The sequence below is a fragment of the Canis lupus genome, chromosome 7 (genome assembly GCF_048164855.1).
Source record: "Canis lupus baileyi chromosome 7, mCanLup2.hap1, whole genome shotgun sequence".
NCBI lineage: Eukaryota > Metazoa > Chordata > Mammalia > Carnivora > Canidae > Canis > Canis lupus.
In genome coordinates this window covers 10,296,910-10,324,418 of record NC_132844.1, presented here as the reverse complement: position 1 = coordinate 10,324,418, position 27,509 = coordinate 10,296,910, and the positions used below count along the sequence as shown (strand labels likewise).

The 27,509-nt window shown below is 37.3% G+C and overlaps 1 protein-coding gene and 1 pseudogene across 5 annotated transcripts in view; both read right to left on the bottom strand.

The window, feature by feature from the left end:
* Positions 1-9,349: 9,349 nt before the first annotated feature.
* On the bottom strand, positions 9,350-15,803 carry LOC140636578 (cofilin-1 pseudogene; annotated as a pseudogene).
* A 156-nt stretch (positions 15,804-15,959) lies between these two features.
* HACE1 (HECT domain and ankyrin repeat containing E3 ubiquitin protein ligase 1) overlaps positions 15,960-27,509 on the bottom strand; it is a 107,295-nt gene continuing 95,745 nt past the window's right edge. For all 5 annotated transcript variants that reach the window (XM_072831946.1, XM_072831949.1, XM_072831947.1 and 2 more), the window contains 4 exons: positions 26,694-26,792; positions 26,345-26,415; positions 17,249-17,362; positions 15,960-16,701 (listed from right to left, as the gene is read on the bottom strand). In XM_072831946.1, the coding sequence (XP_072688047.1) occupies positions 16,599-16,701; positions 17,249-17,362; positions 26,345-26,415; positions 26,694-26,792 (387 nt within the window). In that variant the 3' untranslated portion in view covers positions 15,960-16,598. The remainder of the gene's footprint in view (positions 16,702-17,248; positions 17,363-26,344; positions 26,416-26,693; positions 26,793-27,509) is intronic.

Genomic DNA, 27,509 nt, shown 5'->3' with positions numbered 1-27,509 from the left:
GCAGCCTGGATGGCTCAGTGATTTAGCGCCACCTTTGGTCCAGGGCCTGATCCTGGAGACCCGGGATCAAGTCCCACGTTGGGCTCCCTGCATGGAGCCTGCTTCTTCCTCTGCCTGTGTCTCTGCCTCTCTCTCTCTCTCTCTCTCTCTCTCTCCCCTGTGTGTTCTCATGAATAAATGACTAAAATCTTTAAAAAAAAAAAAAAAGTTGTCTAAACTTAGAACATGTGGAGTTGTGCAACTCCACAAATATACTAAGAGATGACATGGCAACAGTGCTCTTTGTTGATAAAAATTCACTACGAATTTACTAAAATTAAAACTCTGTATAACCAATGTTATGTTTTCGGTAGCCTGGGTCCACGTAAGGATTATATTCTTAGGGGACTTAAATTCCTGAGAAGAGAGAAGTCCATCGAGCCAGAGTTCCCATCTCCTCCGCTTTAAGCATCCCAGGGAGCCTCCATATTCAAAGATATCAAGGAGCCTAAACATAAAAGGAAGCTGTGATGAAAGGGAAGGTGTATATAAGACTTCCCTCTAACACTAGTTTCAGCACTCTATTTGCTGATCCACCAGAAACAGGTTGGATGTCAGCTTAACGTCATCTCAGCCTCCATTTTATCTACCATTCATGCAGGCTAGGAATGTGATCTCAGGCATTAAGCTTAAATTTCACTTAAGTCAGATATTCCATTCATTTTTTTAAAGATGGTTTAAATTTTAGCATCCTGCTAGTTTAGGCCTCTTGATAGTATTGTTAAATTACTAGGTCCATTCCAAAAGGGGGAAGGAAGAGATGCTTGTATCCCCAAATACTTTCCATTGTTCAGCCCAGAAGTTGGATCCATTTTATCCCAAGTCTAATGGTAGTGAATGTTGTACGAATGTGGAGCAGAGTGGGACCACAAACATTGTTACTGACTGGGCAGTGCATGAGGCACAGATATAGTTGCAATTAAAAGCAATGTACTCTTCCCTCCCTCTCATATCCCTGTGGTCACTTCTGTTTGGCACTTATGCTCTTTCACATTATCATAAAACTGTACCCCAGAGTATTGCTAACTCAGTTTTCTCCTTATATCACTACATTTGGTGTATTTTTCACAGCAAGGTGTTTCTGTAGATTGGACAGAGTTAGAGTTCAGCTTCTTCCAGCCAAAGTGTTTAAATTTGACTAGACAGCAGCAATTGCTTTTTAATCTAAGCAAACTGATCTGTCAAAGGCAATCAACTCAGGGAAGTTATTCCAGGAGGATCCTAATAATCCCGATGAATCACTCTGCCCTATGTGAAACTCAGCCGCTGAACTCTTGACATAGTGTCACAAGTACTTAGAGGAATTAATACATACAGCGGAACTCTATGTTGACACACAAACTCTAGCCTCTCGTGCATAAGTTAACGATCACTGTGTTTGGTCTGGGGAGGAGTACGCTGATGTGTGTGCTGATGTGTGTGGTGATGTCAGTCACGTTTAATGATGATGTTACATCACCTAGGCTTTGTGTTGCCTAACCTTCACAAGCATTTATCAATAGTACGCTCAGTTCCTCTAGATGTAAATAAAGGTTTGTCATTGTGATTTTCAAAGATCACCTCCTGCCTTTTAAACAAGGGGTCCTAACCTTTTAAAAATGCTCGTACCAATTTAGAGCTTTTCTGTTATTGGGACCTTTAAGTAGTTTTTCTTGGTTAAATATTGCAACAATCCTTGAAAGATCAGTAGAGATGGTAACATCGTTTATATCATTAGTAAGTCACAGAACTGAGACTCAAACCTAAATCTTATGGCTTGATGTTTTGAGGTCTTTCCTGATGCTGTAAATCTCGTCTTTGGAGCTTTTGTTCTAGTGTCAGGATTACTAGGACAGGTGGGATAAGGTGGGATAGCATTTTTGAGAATCTTGTCCATAAATAGAGCAACCTGTCAGGTTCCCTATGCTCCCCACAGAGAACCCTACCAAACGTAAAATAAGGAAACAGAATCAATGGGGAGGCAGCGATGAGTTGGATCTCTTGGAGGGCTGGGCTAAAAATTCTCCCTAAGTGATGGCACAGGTGTTCTTTGAGAATGACCTCCTCTTACAGTTGGAGAACTTTATGAGAAATAATGATACACACTCAATTCAGTCAGAGGGCAATGAAAGAGTAGATTGGCTAGAAGATAAGTCTGGAAGAACAAGGATAATATAATATCTAATGTATATTGAGCACTATTGTAAGTGCTATATGAATATTAACTTATTAAATTGTCATCACAACCCTATGCAGTAGGTACTGTTACTCTGATGAAAAATTGAGGCAGTAGGAGGTTGATTGACTTACATGTGACCACACAGCTAGTAAATGTTAGAATCAACATTACAACTTAGTCAAACTGATTCTCCAACTGTGCTCTAATGTGTGGTAGTAACGATGAATTTTGGAAAGACTTCCTGAATTATAAGAAATTTCATTTACTTTCCTGACTTAAGAACAACAATGAATATTTCCATCTCAGGCAACATTGCAGCCCCGAGAATCTGACGGACCCTTCCATTGAAAACACCCAAAATTGTTGCATAATGTTAAAAGGAAAAAAACTTCCTAAAACATGCTAAAAGCTGGCAAACAAAGTAAGAAATGCTGAGGTTCCTAAAGTCGCATGAAAATGTAGACCCAGTTTTCACTGGTAATAATATTCAATGATCCTGTGGACCTTGATCTTTGATTTCTCATAGGGTCATGGGGCATGGAGACACAAGAGGCCTGGCTGAGGTGGGGAGTCTAATAGGAGACTTCAAAGACCCACAAATCTACTCCCTACATTAGAGATAATAAGAAAAACTAATTTCTCAGGGTGCCTGGGTGGTTCAGCGGCTTAAGTGTTTGCCTTCGGCTCAGGTCATGATCCCCTGGTGGGTCCTCAGATCAAGCCCTACTTTGGCAGGGAGCCCGCTTCTCCCTCTGCCCCTCTCCATTATGTTCTCCTTCTCTCTTTCTCTCTCTCTCTCTCACTCTCTAATAAAGTCTTTAAAAAATACTAATTTCTCAATCCCTATGTGCTAATAGAGGAGAAAACAATCTCTCCTAAGAATTCATAAGCACAAATAGACTTTTATTTGGGTTTCTAGTCCAAACGTACACTACGAGAGTGGTGCCAAAGAAACTTCAGGTTAAGAATATGGTTTAAAACTGTACTGGGTTTGATGCTTGGTAGAATCAAAAACAGCCTAGTCAAAAGGGGCCAACTGGCAAGTCAATTCCCAAAGAATCCCCATGGATAAACTGCCAAGGAATAAAATCTCAGAGCAGAGTATCCCAAAACATGTAAACAACGGACCATGGGCATAGGGCCATTGGAAACTACAGCCATAAGAATTGGACCCCAGAAGACACCAGATAGTGCGATTATGCAATCAAGAATGACAGGTGTAATCTGGTAGTGTTTTGCTTCAACGGTACCACTTATCTCTTGCTCTCTACCCCTGGGCTCCTCTGATGTCAGTTAGGATGTATTCAGAAATTAACTAGGCACTCATGCACACACATCTGAAAGGATGGAAGACTGCCATCCCTGGGGCAAACTTGGACCAGTGGAGGATGAAAGCTAATGGAAAAATGCTCTCATCTTCCACTCTTTTAGTGGACAATTCTGAGATACCAGCTCTTCAAAAGGTCCTGATAGAACTGGGTTCCAGTTGCCCACAGTGAAGATCAATCCACAGGGGCACCCTTAAGATTGGCTTTCCCGCCTTCTTGGTTTCCCTTTCTCTAAGCTCACACTCCTGTTCCTTGGGTTCATTTTCCCAATAAGCTAGTTGGCTGGGAATTTAAAATACGAATAAGGAACAAAAGACTAGAACACAAAAAGGAAGACTCAGAAAAAGAACCAAACAGAACTAGAAATGAAAAATAAAATACTTTTAACTTAAAGTGTAAAAGATGGTTAAACAAAAGAATAGACACAGCATAAGAAAGAATAAACTGGAAAATGAATCAGAATATTTTGCGGAATATTTTGCAGAATATTTGTCTATGTGGAACAGAGACACAAGCATATAGAAAATATACAAGAGATAGCAGAGTGGAAATATCTACAAGAGTTCAAATGGAATTCCTGAAGGAGCTAGCACATGGAAATAAATACAATATATGAATTATTGTGTAAATTTTAACAAAAAATGTGTTTAAAAATAAAGATTATCAGATTGGGTAAAAATAAATAAAATCCACTTATAAGGGATGCCTGTGTGGCTCAGTTTGCCTTCAGCTCAGGGAGTGATCCCAGAGGCCCTGGGATCAAGTCCCACATCGGGCTCCCTGCAGAGAGCCTGCTTCTCCCTCTGCCTCTGCCTCTCTCTCTCTCTCTCTCTCTCTGGGTCTGTTGTGAATAAATAATAAAATCTTTTAAAAAAATTTCACTTATAGGCTGCTTTAAAAAGAATCCTGTGACATAAAGATAACAAATAGTTAAAGTTAGAAGGATGAAAAAAAATATATATACAGTGCGGATAACCAAAATAAAGCTGATGTGACTATATTATCAGACAAAATAGACTTTTAAGACAAAAGGCATTGAGACAAACTACATAATGAGAAAAGGTTGATTCAACATCAGATATAAAAATTCCAAACCAAACTCTACACTATATAGCCTGAAACTATATAAAACAAAACCTAAATACAAGAAGAAATATATAAACACACCACTAGAGCTGAGGACTTTAACACACCTCAGCCCCCAGGGATTGATAGCTCACGAAATCAAGCAGAAAAATATCAGTAAGCATATGGAAGATTGGAACAATGCAGTTAACAAGCTTTACCTAATAAATATATAGAGAACATTTTACCCAAAAAAGTGAAGTATTTCACGCCTCTTCGTAAACAGGAATTTACAAGGACTGAATGCATCCTGGGCCATTGTTTTAAGATTCAACTAATTTTAAATGATTGGTATCATACAGATTATATTCTTTACCACAATGTACTTCATAGAAGCACAAATGGACAATCTATTATCAAAATGCTGCTAACCTTTTAAGTAATATGGAAAATGAAAATTAGAATCACACTGATTATATTTCACACTGACTGTAATGGCAAATTTTTAAAGTCTGACAATATGAAGTGTTAACTAGAATCTAGGAGTAATCACATCTCTTCTACACGGCTAAAGAAAATATTAAATAATATCACCACTTTGGAAAACCAGTAGGATCAACTATTAAATTTAGAGATGTGCATTCCCTATGATCCAGAAAAACTGGATCAGAAAAACTCTGCACCTGGGTGGCTCAGTCAGTTAAACATCGGCCTTCAGCTTAGGAGGTGACCTCAGGATTCTGGGATTGAGCCCCATGTCAGGCTCTCTGCACAGTGAGGAGTCTGTTTCTCCCTCTCCCTCCGCCTGCTTCTCTGCCTGCATGTGCTCTCTAGGTCAAATAAATAAATATATAAATATATAAAGTCTTTAAAAAGAAAACTCTGGCACATATGTAGACATTCAAGAATATTCATAGCAGTAATGTTTTAAAACAAAAACTGGAAGCAATACAGATGTCTAACCTAAACAAGGCCACAATAAAAAGTAATAATGTCCCTCTATGGAAAAGTTTGAAATTCCTCTAGAAAATATGAAGCACCAGACAATTGGGCCGTAGGCACATTCATATTTAGTTTAACCAAATTTTTCAAGAATTCTTTCCAGAACAGACCCACCAGTTAACACTCTAAATTGCAAGGCTTAATAACAGTTCTCACATGGTCACTGAAATTTAGTATTTTCTATTTTCTAATATTTCCTATTCTGATGTGGGACCTAGTTTTTATTTGAAATTTGACTGTTTTGATTTGCATCTCTTTATATACTTGTCAGCCAGTTGGGCTTCTCCATCTGTGAATTGCCTAACCAAATTCTTTGCTCATTTGTCTACTGGGTTTCCTGTCTTCTTCTTGTTGATATGCAGCATGTTTGTTCGTATATATTCTATATGTGAAACCTTCATTGGACTTACACATTATGAACATCTTTTCGCAATCTGTCACCTTTCTCCATGATGTCCTTCAAATGAAAGAACCTCTTATTTTGTAGCAAGCAATTCTTCCTCTCAAAGTTTCAGTTGCTTGGGTCTTAAAAGTTTTTCCCCACTCTCAAGTAGTAGTCTTTAAATGGTTTTTAAGGTTTTACATGGGAACTCTTCTTTTGCATTTTTTGAGAGATTATTTCTTATCTTATAGTTTTATCAGCTATTGTAGGTGATATCTAATTTCCACTTAAATTTTCTGGTTGATTACTGCTGATAAAGACAAATGCTATCACTGTTATCTCCCATTAGTTCTAATAGCTGTTCTGTTCAATCCACTTATTTCTTCTGTACACAATCATATCTGCAAGTAATTTTATCTCTTTCCCATCCTGGTAACTTTTCTTTACATCACATTAGCCAAACCTTCAATATTATGTCAAACATTAACAGAAATATTGAGTATTCCTGTCTTGGGGCAGATGTTGATGAGAATAAAGTCTCCCCATTAACATAATATTTGCTCTAAAATTTTTGGTATACAATACAAATTTTTGATACAATACAAATCAAAGGAATTCTTTTAAATCTTGAATTATGTCCGTTTTCATCAAAAGGGATTGAACTTTGTAGTACTAGGGTGGCTCAGTCAGTTGGCATCCAACTCCGGATTTTGGTTCGGGTCGTGAGATGGAGCCCCACATCAGGCTCCATGCTCAGTTCAGAGTCTGCTCAAGACTCTCTCTCTTCCTCTGCTATGTGCTCTCTCCCTAAATGAAATCTTTTTAAAAAGGGGGGTGGGGAGGGTGTTCAACTTTATCAAGTGTTTATTTCTACATTTATTGATGCAATCATGATTTTTCACCCTTATTTCAATAATGTTCTGACCTGAGGAACTGTTAAGAGAATAAATTTTTGTGGTTTTAAGCTACTAAGCTTGTGGTAATCTGTTACAGCAGCAATAGAAAACTAACAATACTCTATGTGATTCTCATAACTTTGTTTCCTTTATAGATGGCAGAGAGAAAAAAAAAATTAAAATAAATAAATGGCAGAGAGCAGTTAAGAAACTTGCCCAAGGTCACACAGCTGAGGAGCCTGACTCCTGGTTAAGAACCTAGATGTGATTTTTCAGATGTGCCCATGGGGAATTACAAAAGCTTTCCCTGGCAGGCCTCGTGGGAAGAGGCTGCTGCTCCCTACCCAGACTTGGCACATAGCTAGTGCATTGCAGTCAACAACTCAGGCTCCCCTGCTCAGTCATGCTTTTCATATATTTGCATTCCTAGCCTTCATTTCTGGTTCTCTTTATCTGAGGCATGGGGCAGAAGCCTTCAGATGCTTCTGCTGAGTCCTCCTTTTGAGGGGAAGTGGAGATGTTTGCAAATGTTTTGTTCCACTTTGACTTTTCCCTATAGCTTTTCACTCCTAACCCATCTCCTTCACCATCTCCCCGCTCAACCACAGGGTCCATAAAATTACTGGAGCCTTTAGTTCAGGACTCCTGCAACAGTGAGAAGTCTCCCATGTCTGTGTTGATGCACTTGATTCTGGATTAGTGTGCCTTTCCACGAGGGAGATAAAACACTGGGAGTCAGTGGCTTCTCCAGTTTTAGACTCCTGCATATAACCATCCCAGCAGGTGATTAAAGGCTTAACTCTTTCATTTTTGGCTTGTTCCGTTAATCAGCTACTCTAACATCTACCCCAACATTCCCCAGCTCAGCTGAACTTCTAACAACAGCTAATAGTAGGAAAGCTGGAATTCAAATCCAGGCAGTCCAGCTCTGAGCCTCTATTCCTAACCATAATGCCTTCTGCCTCCCTTTGAGTTAGACCACTCTAATCCAAGAAACTAATCATGGTGATTTGGACAGGGCAATAGAAGTTGACTAAAGAATATGGAAAAGGTAAACTCAACCTGAGTTGGTGATGGGTCAGATGTAGAAGATGAGAAAAGGGAAAGAATAAAGGATGACTTGTAGGTCTTCAGCTCAGAGCATTGAAGTAGATGATGGTGACCATTTGCCGAGATAGGAAAGATACGTGTAGGGGGACAGGTGGACATGGGGAGGGAGACAATGGAGAAACAAGAGGTCCGCTCTGGATATATTTAAGTTTTAGATGATTTTTTTTAAGATTTTTTAATTTATTCATTCATGAGAGACAGAGAAAGAGAGGCAGAGACATAGGCAGAGGGAGAAGCAAGGCTCCACACAGGGAACCCAATGCGGGACTTGATCCTGGGTCTCCAGGCCCCCCGCCGGCCGAAGGCAGGGGCCCAACCGCTGAGCCACCCAGGTGTCCCTAAATTCTTCATTAACATCTAAGTGAAGATGTCAGGTTGGCTATACATATGGAATTTTGGAATTTGAATGAGAATATCAATTTCTTCCTCTAAGATTTTTTTAAAAAGATTATTTATTCATGAGAGATAGACAGAGAGAGAGACAGAGAGAGAGAGAGAGGCAGAGACAAGCAGAGGGAGAAGCAGGCTCTTCTCAGGAGCCCCAAGTGGGACTCGATCCCGAATCCCGGGATCGCAACCTGAGCCGAAGGCAGACAGACGCTCAACCACTGAGCCACCCAGGTGTCTAAGATTTGAGGAAAAGAGAAATACTATATGAGTATACTGTGCGGGCATCACTTTAAGCACTCCTCCCCACTCCTATACTAAGCTTTCAAAAAGAATCAGATATTGCCACACTCTGAGAAAAATATAGAGCCATCTTCCAATATGCTTGGAATATGGACACAAGAGTCTCCAAATTATTAAAATTACTAAATCAGAATTCTCAAGGAATGACTAGAATCTAGAACCGAGCTAGCTAATAATTCACTAAGTAAAAATCTGAGAACCCAACTGCTACATATTAGCCTTGTGTTGTTAAGTTTATCATTTTTAACCTGCTTTTCAGTAATTTATTCAATCAACAGGGTGATCAATTTATTTACCTCCAAATTTACAGAGCAATTTAATATTTCAGTCAGGCCAAAGATTTGAAGCTACCTTGGATACTCAGTTTATATTAAACTCTTCTTCCCCTTCACTAATACACTTCTGTAGCTGGTTTTTACACTTAATCATAGGCTATACTGCAGTTTTAAAATGTTTCAAATATGCCTTCCATCTGCCCAACCGAATTTTATTTCCTTTTGAGGGTAGGGACTGTGACCCAGTCCCCAAACCAGTGTTGAATAATTTAAGGGGAATTTGTTGAATTCATTTGGAAAGTTGTCTCTACTGTGTATCCAGCACTCACCTAGGATGAGTCGCCCTCCATTTCACTCAACTAGACTCAATTTAGTCACACAAGTATACAATAATAGTCATCATATTCTCAGTTTATGGTTTTAATGGTATTGCAACATTAGGTTCACAACATATTTCCAAGCACCAAGTATGCTTGAAATTGAACATTTTTATAAAGATAATAAAACTTAATGACTACCCATGATCTATGATCTGACAATACATCTGTTCTTTTTCATCTTGAGATGGTAAAGTACCCACCCTTGCTTATTGTGGCACAGTGGGAGAGAAGAAATATAGTCCTATTAATCACTCTTAACTATCAGCTTATTAAGTTATAGTTTCCCAACAGGCTTGTCTTACATGACTGTTAATAGGCTGCAGGTGTTTTTCTAAAAGAGTCTTTTTATAATGCAGTTATGTCATAAAGAGACAGCATGGAGTAAAAGAAAGGCTTTAAATTCTAGTAGTAAAGTAGCCCCGAAGCCTTAAGCAAGTCACCACCTCTCTGATCTCCACAATTTTCTCATCTGTAAATTGAGAGGGCTTATTATTAATTAAATAAGTGCATTTGTGCCATTTATACCTGGCCAGTAGGCATGTAACCATAACCCGGTACTTAAGAGTTTCACAAAGGACATTCTAACAGAAATCTCTCCACATTAAGATAGCTTAAGCTAACGTGTAAAATTGAGATTTGTTGCTAGTTAACTTTAGAGGTAAATTTTGTTACCTAACCACTGTGGATGTGCACAGAACAGAGGAGCATATTTCATGAGAAAAATAGTGACTACTGATACGTATTAATATGCCTAATTGTGCTGAAAATCAGCAAAATTCTACTGTTAGCTAAAAACCCACTCAGAGAGATAGCTGTTATACACACATACTATTTGACAAAAGCTTTTAACTCCATTTGTGGAAAACTTTGCAAATGGAAGCTAGGTTTCTAGTTTAACCCATAAGAGTGTAAGTAACTGTCCACAAAGCTGGACTATATAACATAATATTAAATGCTCAAGTTCTGGGTCCTGAGAAGGAGGCTTATGTCATGTAGATGAGTTTCCTCTCTTGCTCTTGGAAAGAAGACTGAAGTAAGTAATGATTAAAATTGATTTACCTTTGTCATATCCTTCTACCTCTCTAACCTTTTTTACACTCGGGTAGGGCACACGGCCCTAATTGTGCTGCTGGAACAAAGCTATTTGGTCCTACCTACTGTGTCAACAGCCCTTCCTTGAATCTTCCAATAGTAATTCCACAACTGTGGAGCAATTGATGGACATCTCAACAAATAACCCAGAAAATGTTACCATTGTTAAAATATAACTAGTGTTGAAAGAGACCATCTGTTACTTATAAAAGCAAAAATATTAGAAATTGATGTTAAAAATTTTAGAGACATGGTCAAATAAATTATGATACATTTATATGATAGAATATTATGCCAATATTTTTTAAATGTTTAAAAGTAAGTTGAAATGACATGAGAAATATACAAAATATAATGCTGAATAAATAAAAAAAAGATACTAAATGCTATGTTCTTTATGAACTCATTTATGGAAAAAATACATGAGGACTGGAAGCTAATAACACCGTTGAGTAGTAGACTTGTAATTTATGGATTTTTCCCAGTTAGTACATGAATCCATGCTTTCCAGATTTTCCCATATCAAGTAAGTGCTATTAAAAAAAAGGAAAATCAGAGAAAAAAATATAAATTCAAATAAATGTCTAATTGGTAGAATTTTAGAGAGCTATAAACAGTGCTAATTAACAGGCAATGTGGAAATAGAGCTTTGTGGGCAAAGGAGCATTCCTTTATTTGTTTGCAAAAGACTTTAATTAGGAGACTTATTTTATTTTGTGTGTGCATGTGTGTGGTTTTTTTTAATTGAAGGTCCCTTACCGCTCCTGCTTCCATGCGTGGCCACCAGCAGGGGAGAAGGGAAGGGGAACCAGGCAGTGCAAGGAGGGGTCCTCTCTGCAACATTCCATTTATACACAGAACTAAACAGACAAGCACAGAGTCACTATTGATGTTAGAAGTTACCAGCATGGGGGATGCCTGGGTGGCTCAGTGGTTGAGTGTTGCCTTTGGCCCAGGGTGTGATTCCAGGATCGGGCTCGAGTCCCACATCAGGCTCCTTGCAGGGAGCCTGCCTCTCCCTCAGCCTGTGTTTCTGCCTCTCTCTCTCTCTCTCTCTCTCTCTCTCTCTCTCTCTCATGAATAAATAAATAAAAATCTTAAAAAAAAAAAAAAAGTTACCAGCATGAGAAAAGGAACAGGTGGGAAATTGGAGTGTCATAAAAAAAAAAAAATACAGCCCCCCCTCAAACTGGGGTGACAGGGGGAAACTTGGTCTGTTTCAACCCAAGAGGAATCAGATCAAAAGCAGCTTGGGAAGGCCAGAACCATCAGGGATGGACGGAGCAGGAAGGCCCAGGGGGTGAGAGGGCTGTCTGGCAACTGAGGTGAAGAGATTGGCCTCCCTTGCTGGGATCTCCCCAGCCCCTCAGGTCTGGCAGGAAGGGCCGCCTGCAACCCCCATGTGCAGGTCTGGGGCTGCCCGATGCTCCAGGCAGAGCGCTGGAGGGGGCTCACAAAGGCTTGGCCTCCAGGGAGATAACGGCACGGCCCCCCAGCTTCTCTGCCCGGTTACAACAGTCCTTGACCCCCTCCTAGCAGTTTGCTTGTAATTCATGCTTGATCTCCGTCAGCTTCTTCACGATGGCATCCTTAGCACTGGCATAGATCATTTTGCTCTTAACGGGTACAGGCTCAGGTGTCCAGAAGATAAACCCAAGGTGTCCTCCTTCTTGCTCTCTCAGTCTCGTAGGTTGTGTCGCAGAGGGCACAGTGGCGGTCCTTGTCTGACAGCATCCTGACAAAGGTGGCATAGGGGTGGTCGACAGTCTGGCCCACGTCACCTGCCAGGATCTGCTTGCGCTCCTCCAGGTTGACGTTGTCCTTGTCCTGGCTCGGGCAGAGGAGTGCCGCCTTCTTGCGCTTCCTCACCCCCTCTGGTGTTGAGGACTTACCGTGCTTACCCCTCATGTCACCAAACACTTTGATGATGCCATCAGAGACTGCCACACCAGAGGCCACGTTTCCGGTACCGAAAGGGAAATAACAAGGACAGTCAGAAGACAGGAGAGCCATTGCCACAATGCTGCTGGGATCGGACTGAAAGAGACTTACTTTAAGCTAACCACATTATAAAAGAGTAAGTTTTGTGGTCATGAAAATAGTGCTTATTGCTACTGCTACGGCATTTTATAGATCCCATAAAACCTACGACTGATGCTTGCTTTCCTCGATTAAAGACACCAGCGTTTCTTTTTTACATATATCACATAGAAAATAACACAGGCATGGGATTTAGATAAATAGGAAATAAAGGTTATATAATGAAAAAGTCTTCATCCCGTCTTACAATGCTTTCCCACATATAGCAGTGATCCACAGCCCAGAAATTATTCTTGTGTAAATCTGCCCGATGTGTATTTATACACTAATTACTCCCTATATGCCTTATTTCACTCAACATACCTTAAAAATTTACATATCAGTATGTGTAAGTCCATCTTATTCTTTGTAAATACTATTTAGTATTCTGTTGTATGGCTGTAACTTATTAGTAACCCCTCACTGATGGACATTTAAATTATTTCCCATTTTTCTCTATAACAAGGCTTCAGGAAATATATTTTAAGATTTTATTTTTCTTTATTCATGAGAGACAGAAAGAAGCAGAGACATAGGCAGAGGGAGAAGCAGGCTCCATGCAGGGAGCCCGACGTGGGACTGGATCTCAGGACCCCAGGATCACGACCTGAGCCAAAGGCAGAGGCTCAACCACTGAGCCACCAACGTGCCCCAGGAAATATTCTTGTACAAATATCTTTATGTACATGAGCAAGATTATCCAGGAGATAAATTCTTAGAATTCATATGGAGTCAGAGTATATGTACATTAAAAAAAAATTTTTCACACTGCCAAGGTGCCTGGGTGGCTCAGTCGGTTAAGTGTCTTTTTTTTATATATAAATTTATTTTTTATTGGTGTTCAATTTGCCAACATATAGAATAACACCCAGTGCTCATCCCATCAAGTGCCCCCCTCAGTGCCCATTACCCAGTCACCCCCACCCCCCACCCACCTCTCTGTCCACCACCCCTAGTTCGTTTCCCAGAGTTAGGAGTCTCTCATGTTCTGTCTCCCTTTCTGATATTTCCCACTCATTTTTTCTCCTTTCCCCTTTATTCCCTTTCACTATTTTTTATATTCCCCAAATGAATGAGACCATATAATGTTTGTCCTTTTCCGATGGACTTATTTCACTCAGCATCATACCCTACAGGTCCATCCACATCGAAGCAAATGGTGGGTATTTGTCATTTCTAATGGCTGAGTAATATTCCATTGTATACATAAACCACATCTTCTTCATCCATTCTTTGGCTCAGGTTATAATCTGAGTCCTGGGATCAAGTTTCATATCAGGCTCCCTGCTGGGGGGGGGGGGTGTCTGCTTCTCCCTGTGTGCTTGCTCCCTCTCTCAAATAAAAAGGCATTACCAAATTGCCTTCCAAAGAATTTGTGCCAATTTATACTCCAGGGAAACATTTCCAATCAACATAGATTCTTTTTTTTTTTTTAAACATAGATTCTTTAAAGCAAACTCTAATGCTGTCAATGGCCAGGAAGGTAACATAAACCAGGGGTGCAGGCTGGGACAGGCAAACAGAAGACTGAAGAGCGTATTCAGTCACTGAAAGAAGCAGCTTCTCCTCAATTGCACCTACTATGCCTTCTAGGAATCAATACCCAACATTGTTAGTGTTTTCTTGATCTCTCAAAAGCCTAAAATCTAGACTTCTGCATGAAACTTCCGGATTTTTTATATGTTGACAACTCATTTCAGAATTTTAGAATTGGCATAACAAACAAAACTGAGTGGAAACCACCTACTGGGCCTCCAAATTGTGACCTACACTTTAAAGCTGGGATTTCCGGGATGCCTGGGTGGCTCAGCAGTTGAGTGGCTGCTGAAGCTCAGGGCGTGATCCTGGAGTCCCGCATTGGGCTCCCTGCGTGGAGCCTGCTTCTCTCACTGCTGTGTCTCTGCCTCTCTGTCTCTCATGAATAAATAAATAAAATCTTTAAAAAATAAAAAATAAAAAAATAAAGCTGGACACACTATTAGATACACTATTTCTGGACAAACTACAAGAGTTTATTAACTATGTGGTCACTATTCCTTCAAACTATGTGATCAATTTACTACGTGGTCACTATTCCTTCAAATTATGTGATCAATTTAATCTACTCTTGCTCAAATGTTTTTATTAATGGGTTCTTACATTGTGCTCCTTTGTCCTATACTTTTATTGCTTTAGAGTGCTGTGTTCCTGTTTTCCTCATTTTATGGAACCACTACATGTTTTAAGGGCTGAGTCATTTTCCTATAAAAGTAATCTTTCACCCAAAGGGGTTAATAATCTCTAGTCATTTTTCTATACTACTTTGCATTCAACGTATCCATCTACTTACAGAAGACATTATAGGACTACAGTATATTAAAAAGACTTGCTCCTCTTGCTTAAATAGTATTTTTAATCCATATAAAATATTTTATATTAACTACATTCTTATAGTTAAAAGATAAAAACAACATAAAAAATAAACCTTGAATTTGCTAAATTTGTATCAAAAATATTCAAATTCAGGGGTAAAATACCATGAGATTTTTAATATTTTAATATCTCTTCTACATAAATACTTGCAGAAGGACCAATCTGACAAAGCCCAATGTATTGTACAAAACAGAAATAAATGTTTGTAAACATTAAATTATAAGGAATGTAATATTAAAGTGGTCAGTTACCTATTTGAAAACCCAGAAGGCAACCTCTTAAACAAGTGAACTTTGAGAATAAAAATTTTTAATTAGCTTCATTTATCATAAATATGCATCTGAGTCTTAATTTTAAAGCTAATTGTCATTTTTAAAGAATTCCTAGTTTTGAAATTAATTTGTTCAGAAATGCTTTCTCTCTACATATATATATATCAATACGTATATATACGTGTGTATATATATATATATATATATATATCTGCAATAACAAAAGACCAGAAGACATATATTCAAGAAGCTCTATAACGTATCAAAGCTGTCAATGTATGTTGAAAATATGACTAGCCACTCATAGAAAAAAATCTGCATGAGTCATTTTACCAACATCAATACCACTGGATAGTGTACTTTTAGTTTCCAAAGGCAAAGTCCTAGACATTGTAAGTTCCTCTGTTAGCACTTCTAAATATGTAAGCATTCCTACACTTCCCCTTAAAAGGTATGCTGCAACTACTCAAGTGTATCCTTTCAAAAGAATATTGATTAGATCACCGTAAAATTTAAGAACCCAAAGCTCTGTATTAGACATATGTCACCTGATCTCAGTATTTTAATCACAAAAAACAAGAATAAAAAATTACATATTTAAATTGTAATCTGCACATTAGATTACTTCTTCAAATGTTAACAGAACTCACAGATAAAATAAAAAGAATGTGGTAAAATATTACATTTAGTTTTGCCTAAAATATAAATTAAAATAGGGCATAAGAAAAACTTTGAGACTACAATACATATATGGAAAACTGACCACTGAGAGATGCAAATAATTCATACAATATAAGCTTTAATATATAAATTGTCATTTCATCAGCTGTTAGTCACATCAGTCTAAACTTTACATTATATATTAAAATATTAAAAAGCTAAAAAACATCATTGCAATATAGATTCAATATGGGAAAATACATATTTTTGTGGCTTTATACACAATCTAAATTAATACATTCTATACAATAGTTTTCCAAAATATAAACAGCACTTTACATGCAACAGAACATACCAGGCTGGATGTCCTAATATAACTTAATATATAGGAAAATAAAGAGAAAACACCCTTTTAACAAGACAGTTACATAGTGGAGGTGGAATGTAGAATAAGATTTTTGCCTTAACACAATCTTGGATAAGAGTAAAGAAATATGAAAAAAGACAATTTCTACTACTTTCAATTAGCACTTTTTAAATTGAAGACCACTGTGATTTTATATTTTCTAATTGTGTCGCAAACAGAAAACATAAAAGGGAACCGGGAAGGGAGGGTAGAAAGCGTGATCCTTTATGAATTTTAAACATCAGCCCTGCCTATGGGGTGCATTTAGGTTCCTTTTCTGTTGACAGTTTCCTAAATTATTTCTGCCACTCTGAATTGCGCATCAGTAATCGGATGAAATTTTCAGAGTTCTTTAAGCCATTGTGTAACCATAGCTGCCACAATGTAACGCCACAAGAAGTCTGTCCTTGAGTATTTCTTTACTTGGGTATTCAGGTAACTTGAGCATGTTGATGCTTTAAAAGAAAAATATACCACCATTAAAAAGGAAATCTATGAAATTTCTTATTGTTTTGTCTAGCAGTTAAAACACTACTCAAAATTAACATAAAACCACCCTCTCAAATTTGCATTCAAATTGGAAAACCCTGAAGTAGTATTTAAAAAGAAAAAAAAACTGCTGCATTGCAGTTTCCTTTAGCATGCAAATGTAGTGGAAGAAAATAAGTTCCTTTCAGTCTAAAATTAATAAGCAATAAGGGAATTTAGTGTGAAGTGATGGTATAACTCAGCAGTGATACTTATGACAGTGTAACTTCAGTGATACTTGAACGACATTCAACTAAAATTATAGGTAGGTCGTTTCCTCAAATATTTTCCCTACCATAAAAAGAAGAGGCAATGAATTATGTTGATACTTATTTATCACTGATTCCAAAAAGCTAAAAAGAGATTACTGTTGAGGTTTTCCTTTAATGTAGCAGTATAATAGTTAGACCTTTAATCATTTCAAAAGTAATCAAGACAATTCACAATGCATTTAAATAAGCCAATTTAACATACCATGTGCTTGAAGTTGGTAGGAGATTTGGAGTATATGGCACAGCAGCAATTGTAAAGTTTTGCAATCCACTTCCACCCATGATGTTAGCAAATCCACCATGTGGGACCCTGGAACTAAGAGTTCATATCTTAATAACTTGTAATCATGAAAGGAAAATCTTTGTGATACATACATTACAAATTACAAGTTAGAGTAAGAATATATTCAACTCCAGGGCACTGACAAGGTAACATCTTTGGCCCGGCAGAACTCCAACTCATTATTAAAAGATGCTTTGTGGCCAGTTAGCACGCTTCCATGGAGACACTCCTCCACATTTCTACAAGCCATACTATGCTTTCAATTGGCCACTGCACACATACCTCTATTATTGTACATAGCATACTGCACGTACAATTATTTTCTTCTGTGTGTCTCTCCCCAATTAAACTGGGACTAATCTGAGGATCTAAATGTGTCATATTTGTATCTGTACTCCTGGGGTTACTAAAAACTGGCATCTGACAGACATTCATTAGATATTTGCTGAATACATGAATGTTTGCTTGATTAATTCAAGCCACAGAAAGTCTGTTACACATAATCCAAATGATTTTTCAATTTGTGAAAAAATATCTAAGTATCTAGGGTTTGATAGGGTTCAGGGTAGGCCATCCCTAAATATGCCACTTAGGCGTACTAATATTTTTTTTTTTTGCATACTGATTATTTTAAATTAAAGTTACTTAACAACAACCAGTGAAAAAAGGACACTTTAATCTTCCTGTCTCCCTGAAAGCAGGAAATAAAGCTCCCACGTGAAAGGTACTCTTACTGTTCCTGGAGGTGAAGAAACATGCTATGACTAGAGACGGATTCAGGGCTGAGATAGCCGCAGAAACAAACCTCATCACTTCTTTAACAATATACTACCCCAAGCACAAACTTCTTTGTCTTCTCAATTCCTCAAAGATGCATTGTCTTTTTGTCTAAAAAGTGTCAAGCCTGCCTACTTTGGTCACTTCTCTGAGACTCATATTTCTATGAGCTCCAAAACATATGAATTAAATTGATTTTCTTCCTATTAATCTATCCATGTCAATTTAATTCTTACACCAAGCAGAGTAACTTTGAAGTGTAAAGAAAAATTTTTCCTCCCCAATAGGTCAAAGGGTTTTTGTTTTTTATTTTGTTTTTCACAGTGGGAAAACTAGAATATCCTTTACATTTCTGTTCCAAAGACCCCATAATATCAGCGCCACCTTCAGCCCGGGGCGTGATCCTGGAGACCTGGGATGGAGTCCCAGGTCAGGCTCCCTGCATGAGGCCTGCTTCTCCCTCTGCCTGTGTGTCTCTGCCTCTCTTTCATGAGAGACATTCTGTGTGTCTCTCATGAATAAATAAATAAAATCTTTAAAAAAAAAAAAAAAAACAAACTTGTGCACCAAAAGATACCATCAACAGAGTGAGAAGGCAGCCCATGTAATAGGAGAAAATATTTTCAAGTCATAAGTCTGATAAGAATTGATATCCAGAAAATAAACAGAACTTCTCCAACTCAACGAAAAACAACAAAACCCATTTAAAAATAGGGAAAGGACCCAAATAGACATTTCACCAAAGAAGATACACAAATGGCTTTTAAGTATATGAAAAGATGCTCAATCAACATTACTAGTATTAGGAAAATATAAACCCAACCCACAAATACCATTTCATACACATTAGGAGGATCTTCTTTTAAAATTAAAAAAACATATATGTATGTATGTATGTATGTATTTTAGAGAGAGAGAGAGAGAGAGAGAGAGAGTGTGTGTGTGTGTGTGTGTGTGTACAGGGGAAGGGGCAAAGGGAGATAATATTTTAGAGAGAGTGTGTGTGTGTGCAGGGGAAGGGGCAAAGGGTGAGAGAGAGAGAATTCTCAAGCAACCTCCATACCGAGCATGGAGCCCGACATGGGGCTCAATCTCACAATCTTGAGAACATGACCTGAGCCAAATATCAAGAGTCAGATACTTAACTGACTAAGCCACTGGGGCACCCTTCAGATGATCATTTTAAAGAAAAACACAAAAATTTTAAAAAACACACAACAAAAAATAAGTACTGGAAAGGATATGCAGAAATTGGAATGCTTATACACTGCTGGTGGGAATGTAAAATTTACACCAGCTATGGAAAACAATATGGCTGTTTCTCAAAAAATTAACATAGAATTATATATATAGCCCAAAGAATTGAAAATAGAAACTAAAAAAGGTGATTTGTACATCCATAGTCATAGCAGCATTATTCACAAAAGCCAAAAGTCATAGCAGCATTATTCATTCACGAAGCAACTGAAGTGATCATCCACTGATGAAGGAATAAGCAAAAGTGGTATATATGTATACATTGGAATATTATTTAGCCTTCAAAAGGAAGGAAATTCTGACATATCCTACAATGTGGATGAACCTTGAGGACATTATTCTGAGTGAAATAAGCCAGTCACAAAATGACAAATGATGTATGGTTCCATTTATATGAAGTACGTAGAGTAGTCAAATTCATAGAGACAGAAAATAGAATTATGGTTGCCCAGAACTGGAGGGAAGGGGTATGAAGAGTTAATGTTTAGTTGGTTGACAGTTTCAGCAGAAGAAGATAAAAACGTTTGGGAGTTGGATAGTTGCACAACAATGTGCATGTACTTAGTATCACAGAACTGTACTTAAAAATGTATTTATTTTCTGCCACATATACATAAAAACTGTGGAAATATGCACCATGATTCTGTTTATTTTTTACAAGATTTTATTTACTCGTGAGAGACACAGAGAGAGAGGCAGAGACACAGGCAGAGGGAGAAGCAGGCTCCATGTGGGGAGCCTGATGCAGGACTTGATCCCGGAACCCCAGGATCACACCCTGGGCCGAAGGCAGGCACTAAACCACTGAGCCACCCAGGGATCCCCAGATTTTCTGTTTAAACTCATAAATGGTATGTATACGTTCACAGGAGGAATAATAACAATCCAATATAAATAAATCTCTAAAAACAGCAGTTTTCTTTTATCACTGGGAAGTCATTTGGTTGCTATTAAATGCTTTACTGATGAAATGCCTGAGATTACCTTGGAAATCCAAGGGACTATTAAAAAAAGTCTTGTTAATAAACATTCATGCATGAGCAATTCCTACATAGGGCAAAAGAATAGCTAAAGAAGACCTGGACATGTCGGTAAACTGAAATAAAATTCAACACTAGTCTATGCATATTAACCTTTGCCTAAAACTTTAATAAAGGCAACCAAAAATGAAAAGGGATAAAAAGCCAAGCTGTTCTCAACTTCCTGCAAAGGTAGAATTTAAAAGTACACTATTTTATCATGGTAAGGTGAGAAAATGAGACTTGACACTGTTTCTTACACAAATTAATACACCGTATTTCAATATCAGAATGACTGATCTAAGGTTTTTTGTGTACTAAATTTTTAAAAATAAGGTTAAAAATCAGAAGGTTTCCCAATTTTAAGATCTAAACTAAAATTATACTGTAAACTGATATTCACTAGCAATCCCTGAAACTTTACTCTTCTTCTAAAATTTTTTTTTAAAGATTTTATTTATTTACTCATGAGAGACACAGAGAGAGAGGGAGGCAGAGACAGAAGCAGAGGGAGAGCAGGCTCCACACAGGGAGCCCGATGTGGGACTCGATCCTGGGTCTCCAGGATCAGGCCCTGGGCCCAAGGCGGCACTAAACCACTGAGCTACCCGGGCTGCCCAACTACTCTTCTTCTAAACTACAAATATGACCATGCTCTAATACCTGAATAAGCAGTGAATCTTACGCTAAGACGGCTCATCAAGCTTTAGCATGTGTGAGAAAAATAAATGAAATGGTCTTTGGTTGGATATTATGACACTTGGATTATATAATATAAAATTACAGTTACTATAAACGACATGCATATAAAATAGAAATTTTATACACAAATCAAGTCTGATTTTCATTATTCTTAAGGGTTAAGGACAAAATAGAGTAAATCATTTAATTAACAGAGACTGATAGACCAACAAAATAATGTCACACCATAAAAATACTTTAAAAAAAACTTAAAAATTACTTTTTTTTGCACTGATTCTCTTGGATCTAATAATTGGAACACATTTGACTTTTTAGTAAGTTTGCACTAAACTATGGATAATAGAAAAAGATATTTTAACATCTAAAATATAAACAAATAGATAATCAGAATTTTCCAGAAAGGGTTGAATAAAAAAATACTAAGCTTAGAATGGCAAACTCTATGCCTATACTAAATGAAAGTTAAGGTTTTTTTTTTTTTTTTTTTTTTTTTTAATTTTTATTTATTTATGATAGTCACACAGAGAGAGAGAGAGAGAGGCAGAGACACAGGCAGAGGGAGAAGCAGGCTCCATGCACCGGGAGCCCGACGTGGGATTCGATCCCGGGTTTCCAGGATCGGGCCCTGGGCCAAAGGCAGGCGCCAAACCGCTGCGCCACCCAGGGATCCCGAAAGTTAAGGTTTAAAAAAGCTTAAAACTTAGTCTGAATTCAAAACAAGGACTCTGTAGACTGTATTGAATGGTGGCTTCTTCAGCATGGTGTTGAAGCTTAGCTCTGTGTTGTTCCCCTCAGCTTCCTTGGCTTCTATTTTTACTCACATCATTCACCTTGGTTTAAATGGATTCACAGGCTATACTTCATGACCAGTTAAATAATAAACAGTGCAATTCTTTTCAGTACTGCTAACAAGGACTATACGATTGACTTGGGAGACGCACTCTGTATTACTAATATAAGAGTTTTTCATTCTACAAGAGCAGCAACTTAACAGACATTTTTAGTACCAGAGAACTTGAGTAATTGTAATTGTTATCTGCAATTTAAAGACTTATACCAACCAAATCATGGTGGCGGTGAGGGGTGGGGTGGATATAATAATCCACTGAATGGTGTTTAGATATTATCATTTAGAAAAATAGTAAGAGCTCTATACCTCAATACATAAACCAAAATAAAATCCAGATGGCTTAAAAATTGGAATGTAAAAATAGGAATTAAAAGAAACTACAGAAAAATGCAAATATATATATTTGTATACAATATATTTGTATATATTGTATACAAATATATATATATATTTATAAAACCTTGAGAGAATGGGGAAGGATTTCTAAAAACCACAAAGTACTGATATCAACTTACAAAATTAATCACTTCAATTTTATACATGTATACTTTAAATTACATGGAAATCTGTATATTTAACTTAATGAACTTAAAAGGCAAATGATAAACTAGGAAAAGTACCTATAGAATTAATATCCCACATAAACAACATTTAGAATTGAATTTTTTAAAAATGACGATAGGGGAGCCTCGGTGGCTTAGTCAGTTAAGTATCTGACCCTGGTTTTAAGCTCATGTCATGATCTTGGGGTTGTGAGATCAAACTGGGAGTCTGCTTAGGATTCTCTCCTCCTTCTTCTCCCTCTCCATAACCCACTCCCAAATAAACAGATGTTTCATAAATAAATAAATGAATTACAATAGAATAATGCATTCAAATTAAGACCAGCAATTTACATAAAAATTATATAAATAAAAAATTAGATGAAAATAGAAATTATTACATCTAGTAATTGACAGAGTAAAAGGAATCAGACCCCTGACTCCCTGTTGATATGAATACTGAGACCTTTCTAAAAGGGTAAATGAACAATATATATCAGGTTATAAAAATTTACATACTTTTGTATCCAAAAATTTCCCTTCTAAGAATTTTTTCTATATAAATAATCAAACTGGCCCACAAGTGTATAAGTACAAGAATTCCTTATTTGTTCAGCATTATTTATAAACAGGAAAATTTAGCAAAGAAGGACAGTACTAATTAAGAGAGGTCCATAAACTGAAGAATAAGCAGCCATGAAAAAGATTAGATCTATAAATGGAACAATTTTTAATAATATACTGCTAAATTAAAAGCTATAAAAGAGGAATGGTGTTTTTAAAAACTAAAATCTATGGGGCACTCGGCTGGCTAGGTTGGAAGAGCATGCAACTCTTTTTTTTTTTTTTTTTTTAAATTTATGATAGTCCCACAGAGAGAGAGAGAGAGAGAGGAGAGACACAGGCAGAGGGAGAAGCAGGCTCCATGCACCGGGAGCCCGACGTGGGATTCGATCCCGGGTCTCCAGGATCGCGCCCTGGGCCAAAGGCAGGCGTCAAACTGCTGCGCCACCCAGGGATCCCTGAACATGCAACTCTTAATGTGCAGTTGTGAGTTAGAACCCCAAGTAGGGTGTAGATATTACTTAAATAAAACTTAAAAAACAAAACAAAACAAAAAAAAGGTAGGGCAGCCTGGGTGGTTCAGTGGTTTAGTGCTGCCTTCGACCCAGGGTGTGATCCTGGAGACCTGGGATCGAGTCCCACATCGGGCTCCCTGCATGGAGCCTGCTTCTCCCTCTGCCTGTGTCCCTGCCTCCCTTTCTCTCTCATGAATAAATAAATAAAATCTTTTAATAAAAAAAAAAAAAAAGTAAAAGTAAAAGTTTAGGTATGTCGGGAAAATTCTGAGACACTGATATTAGAAGTGATTTTTTTTTTTTATTGAAATTATCGGGATCCCTGGGTGGTGCAGCGGTTTGGCGCCTGCCTTTGGCCCAGGGCGTGATCCTGGAGACCGGGGATCGAATCCCATGTCGGGCTCCCGGTGCATGGAGCCTGCTTCTCCCTCTGCTTATGTCTCTGCCTCTCTTTCTTTCTCTCTCTGTGTGACTATCATAAATAAAAATTTTAAAAAAATTGAAATTGTCTAACCCGGGCAACCCCGGTGGCGCAGCGGTTTAGCGCCGCCTGCAGCCCAGGGCGTGATCCTGGAGACCCTGGATCGAGTCCCACATCAGGCTCTCTGTATGATGCCTGCTTCTCCCTCTGCCTGTGTCTCTGCCTCTCTCTCTGTCTCTATGAATAAAAAAATAAAATCTTTAAAAAAAAAAAAAAAAAGGAAATTGTCTAACCCTGGGGCATCTAGGTTGCTCAGTGGGTTAAGCATCTGCCTTCGGCTCAGGTCATGATCCCAGCATCCTGGGGTTGAGCCCCATATGGCACCAGGCTCACTGCTCAACAGGGAGTCTGCCTCTCCCTCCCCCTACTCTTGCACTCTTGCTCTCTCTCTCAAATAAATAAGTAAATCTTTAAAAATAAAAAAAATTGTCTAACCCTCCTACATGGAATATATAATTTTTAAGTCTTTTCATTAAATTATTCAAATCTCTGGGTATTTCTTGGCATTAAGAAGCCAAAAAAAACAAAACACAAGACTAAAACAAGGTTTTCTTTTTATCTTTATTCTATGATCTGGGAATATTCATATTCTCTCTTTTTTTAAGATTTTATTTTTAAGTAATCTCTATACCCAGAGGGGTGCCCCAATTTACAACCCTAAGATACAGAGTCTCAGGCTTTCCTGAGTCAGTCAGGTACCCTGAATGATTATTCATGTTTTATTTATTGTTCAAAATGAGATTTAAGAGTGAAGGGGAGGTGGGTGGGGGATGAGGAGCTGGGTAACAGGCACTGAGGAGGGCAGTTGATGGAATGAGCACTAGGTGTTATACTGTATGTTGGCAAATTGAATTTAAGTTAAAAAAAATTAGAGGTATAGTGTAGTACAGTGTGACTTCAAGTATTTTTCTAACTCCATAGTTAATGGACTTAGAAAATAAAGCAAATGTTAAACTATTATATCTAATTACTTAATGGATTTTCATTTTATTTTATCTATATTCTTCATCTTCCAAATTTTCTATAATGGTTATGGGGCTACTATTAAAATAAGGAAATAGTGGACTTTAAATTACATATATATATTATATATATTTTATAGAGACATATGCTCACAATTATGTTTTTAAAATAAACAGAAAAAAATACAGAAGTGAATACATCAAATTACTTATAGTAGTTTTGCTAGCAGGGAGTGGTATTCCTTATTTGTTCTAATTTCATGTATGTTCCAACTTTACTAGAATAATGAGGTACATTTATAGTGGAACAAAGGAACTATGAGTCCCATAAAGAGAACAGCACAGATGAAACTGTAAGATACTAAGAACGAAAATTAGATTTTTTAAAAAATCTTTCAGAAAGTTAAAGGAGGTTAAAAATCATCTAGTTTTCTAAAGCTTTAATCAGCCTAAAAGTAGACTTCCAAAAAAGATTTTATTTATTTATTCATGAGAGACAGAGAGAGAGAGAGAGGCAGAGACACAGGCAGAGGGAGAAGCAAGCTCCATGCAGGGAGCTCGACATGGGACTCGATCCCGGGTATCCAGCAGTCGGTACTAAACCGCTGAGCCACCCAGGCTGCCCCAAAAGTAGACTTTCCAAAGACATGTGGTATCACAAATTATATTTTAGGTCATGCATCTTGAGACTTTAAAATCTGGCAAGAGAAATGCCTGGGTGGCTCAGTCAGTTAATCTTCTGACTCTTGGTTTTAACTCAGGTCATGATCTCAGGGTTATGGGATCAAGCCTCCTCACTCAGCAGAGAATCTGTTTGGGATTCTTTTCCTCTCCCTCCAGGCTTCCCCCCACCCATGCTTCTCTCTCAAATAAATAAATAAATAAATAAATAAATAAATAAATAAATAAATAAATAAAGTCTTTAAAAAAAATGGTAACAATTGGAGGAAAAACTGCTGAGTATGGATATTATATATGTCATGTGTGTGTATGTGTGTATTGTCCAGCAACCTAAAAATATTAAAAATTTGGCACTATCTCTGACTTACCTACACAATGAAAAGATTATCAAATTACAAAATACAGTATATATTGTATTTTGTATTGCTGATTGCATTGTACTGCTGATTGTCCTGATTGAAATAGTTTATTTTTTATACATTAAATATTTATTTAGCACTACCATATATTTATCTTTAATGGCTAAATAAACCCTTAATAACCTAAAAAAATGGAAAAGGAGGTAGAAACTGACAATTCAAAGTAATAATGCATTTTGACTATTTAAGCCATTAAAACTGCAACACATTAATCTCCCTCCACATTAGCATAAAAATACTTCTTACCTGCCAGTAACAAACTGCAAGAGAAGAACTCTCTCCTCTGGAGTAATGCCTTCCACAACTTCCCAGAACCACTAACAACAACAAAAAAAACTTAACTCATATTTCAGTGCAATTGTAGACTTGTTAATACCCGAGAATATGTAATATTCATAAAGCATATTTTATTCTATGAAACTCATTTATCAAAAATGCTTTCATACAAAGTTTTCAGATGCAATATTCCCAGGAGAAAAGTTTAGGGAAAAATTTTACTTTGTTAATTAATGTAGGTTTTCATCCAATAGTGCTGAAAAGCTTATAAAATTAAGTAGCAAACTTAACTTCATTCTCAACTCTAGAGAGATTTTACCTGAATAACTGGATCTTCTCTTTCATAGCCACTTGTGTATTCTGTATTTCTTATCCAATCGCTCACATCAATTTCTGGCATGCCAGAAAGCAGTAGCTCCTTTGGGGAAGAGGTAAAGTATTTCATTAATCTTCACTGGGAAAAAAAAAAATTACATTTAAATAGTAAATTTGCCTTAATTAGAAACTAATCCCATGTAAAAATGATTTATTTTTGTGATAGTTTCTGCATGTCATCAATAACAAGTACTCCATGGGAGAGAACTCTTCATAATGATAATCTCAAATATTGCTGAGATGTGGCAATGCCTTCACATTGATAAAATTTCATTAAAACATATGAGACAAATACACAAACATATGCAACAAGTTTACATTTCCAATAATTTTATGAATTTGTTAAATTCTAAAGAGACCATAGGCTCAACATAAAAGTGACAACAAAGACCTGAGTAAGTCCTGGCTTAAGCAAAGGAAAAGATCATTGAAAAACTCTAATCACTAGGAAAAAGGAGCAATATAATAAAAACAGGTAATGTAATAAAAAGTGATTTAAAAAAAAAGAACATATTCAGGGCCTTGAAGAAATCTATTTTGGAATGATTTGGATCCTTTAAAGCCAACATTCTGCAGTGTAAGAAAAAAAAATGCATTTTCCTAATGACTTTTGGTAGTCACCTTTCTTTACATGAAAATATTAATGAAATAAATAAAAACAAAATTAAGAATGTCAAAAAATATTTACCATATGTTTTCCAAGAGGAAAGAGAACATGGAAGGAGCTTGTCCAGATGTCTCAATGAGCCCTTACCTCACA